Raw genomic sequence first — 2178 nt, 5'->3', positions numbered from 1 at the left:
GTAGAGCTCTGGGCACGTAAGCAAGACAGAAAATTCATGTTTGTTTCACATCAACACGTGTGCTCACTCTTCACGCCAGAGAATCCAAGACCATCTACTGGGGCTCTTCCAGAGTGGCACCGAGTACCGTTTCCTTTCAACAGAATTCCAGTAAGAGGGACATCTCTCTCACCTTGCCCCTTTCGCTTCCGTCTACCGCTTTGACTCGGGCGAGGCTCCCTCGGTGTTGGAGTGGCTGCCGAGGTGTCTGAAGCCAGCCTTCCCTCTGACGCGCCCCTTTGTGGGGCCGTACGGACGTCGCCACGGACGTTGCCTGTAATGCCTGTCGAACCAGCATTGCTGCCGCCTTCCCCGGCGTCAGACACATTCGTGTCTGATGTTGACTGAGCCTCGGCCGTCACCGACGGACCCGTGATGAGCGGGCTGCGTTTGACAGAACGCAACGGATTCCGTCGCCGTTGTGGTCTGCGTTTCATTTCACGCAGCTTCTGTTGGTAAGTTTTCAGGACCTCTCGAGCGGATCGCAGTAGTTCTTCCGCATTACTCACGTCCGCCTCCATGCGACGTTGATCACTCTCTGCTGCCTGTAACTCGGCCGCTTGGTTCTTCATTCCTTCGTCGGGCTTTTCTGAAGCGCTAGCACTTTGTTCCTGTAGCAGTCCTTCTTTGTGTTGGATCATTTTTCGGAGACGTTTTCGCCGTTGTGCCGTCAGTGTTAAATAGTTCTTTACTACGCGCCTCTGTTGAGTGACTAGATCTTCCAGCTCTTCTCTAGTCTCAGGCAACGTACCAGAACCCGTTACCGGCGTTGACATCCCTGATAGGCCGACGTCTCCTGGGTTCCCTGGGTCGGTGGGAAGCCACTGGCGCCTGCGGAAGTCGACAACACGGCGGAGTTCAGGAACTCTGCGCAAAATCGTGCGCATCTTCAGCTTCAGGTGTTTGATTTCCATAGTAAGCTCGGATAGCTTCGCTCTGCGCTCCCCTATTTCCTGCTGCTTAGCGCCCCTCAGCTCTTCATACCTCTCCGAGAACATCGCCACCTCCTCAGGAGTCTGCCACAACCAAATCAGAAGTATGAGAAGAACGACGATTAAGCGGTATTCGTAGGGCATGGCCCATGGGTAACACGGAACGTTAACGACCAGCCAGTGTGGCGGGCCATCCACAACGGCGGCGCAACCGGTACATTTAACACTGTCAGAAGCTCACTCACCATAGACGCGGCGCCACCCTTTCGTTGCATTCGCAGGTATGAATCTAATGTTGCCCAGCGATTACGCTTGTGATCCACAATTAGCCGTTCGACATATTTCGCCGATTGGAGTCTGTTCACCTTAGTCATGATTTGATCCAGCTCTCGCCTCGCCTCCTCCTGCGACTGAACGCCACCGTCACCTTTTGAGTCTGACCTGGCATCACCACTTAAGGGGCTGTCTGTGTCAGGGGAGCGAGGCGACGATGCGATTCGTCCCGAAGCTTGTGACGTGCTTGGAAGTGCTTCATCATCACCAGCTGTGGTTTCAGAGGTGCTTGCAGCTGCAGCAGCGAGCAGATTAACTGCCTGGAAAGGATGGAAGAGTGTGACACTCTTACCTAACGCACTGAAATACCACGAAAGTATTACCACCGCTGGAATGCAATCTACTGCCATTGTCGGCAGCCGCTGCACACTGAAACTCAAACACAGCACCAGCACCCGCCATGGCGCGTGGTGCCTCCGCATCAGGCTAAATTGAAGCCACCCCCTGCCGCTGAGGCAACTCACATGCCGGAACTCACTGTCTGGCTCACTGTTCTGTCGGCCAGGTGGACAGACTGGCCGGCGCCTGCTCGACGCCGTATTGCTGTCGCACAGAGGTGCATATATTTGCCCAGATGATTATGTCGCGCACCTAATTTCATCTGCATGTAAATGCGCCAACCCTGGTGATCGATTCCAGTGAGAAGGGGACTGTGGCTGTGACTGAAGCGCAACGTCACCGACTTAACGGCATCTCAAGCTTCTCTATGAATCAATGGCCCGAGGGTTTTTAATCAATGGGGGTAACGCACATCAGAGTATAATGCATGGCGAGCGCCCCCGGGTTTTTTGAGCGTTGAAAAGGTTTGTTCGAACCACGTCCTCCGGGCAATCACAGACTGCAACAACACTAGAAACAGCCGAGCGCACAACAA

At 54.4% G+C, this 2178-nt stretch overlaps 1 protein-coding gene across 1 annotated transcript; it reads right to left on the bottom strand.

The window, feature by feature from the left end:
* Window positions 1-50: 50 nt before the first annotated feature.
* TGME49_256700 (hypothetical protein) lies at window positions 51-1726 on the bottom strand (the record flags this gene model as incomplete). The annotated part of the gene is made up of 3 exons (XM_018781117.1): window positions 51-1055; window positions 1217-1539; window positions 1597-1726. 3 exons carry the CDS (start codon window positions 1724-1726, stop codon window positions 51-53), a joined length of 1458 nt encoding a protein of 485 aa, XP_018636952.1.
* Between the last annotated feature and the right edge of the window lie 452 nt (window positions 1727-2178).

Source organism: Toxoplasma gondii, chromosome VIIb, assembly GCF_000006565.2.
Source record: "Toxoplasma gondii ME49 chromosome VIIb, whole genome shotgun sequence".
Lineage (NCBI taxonomy): Eukaryota > Apicomplexa > Conoidasida > Eucoccidiorida > Sarcocystidae > Toxoplasma > Toxoplasma gondii.
This window is presented reverse-complemented; position numbering and strand designations above follow the sequence as displayed.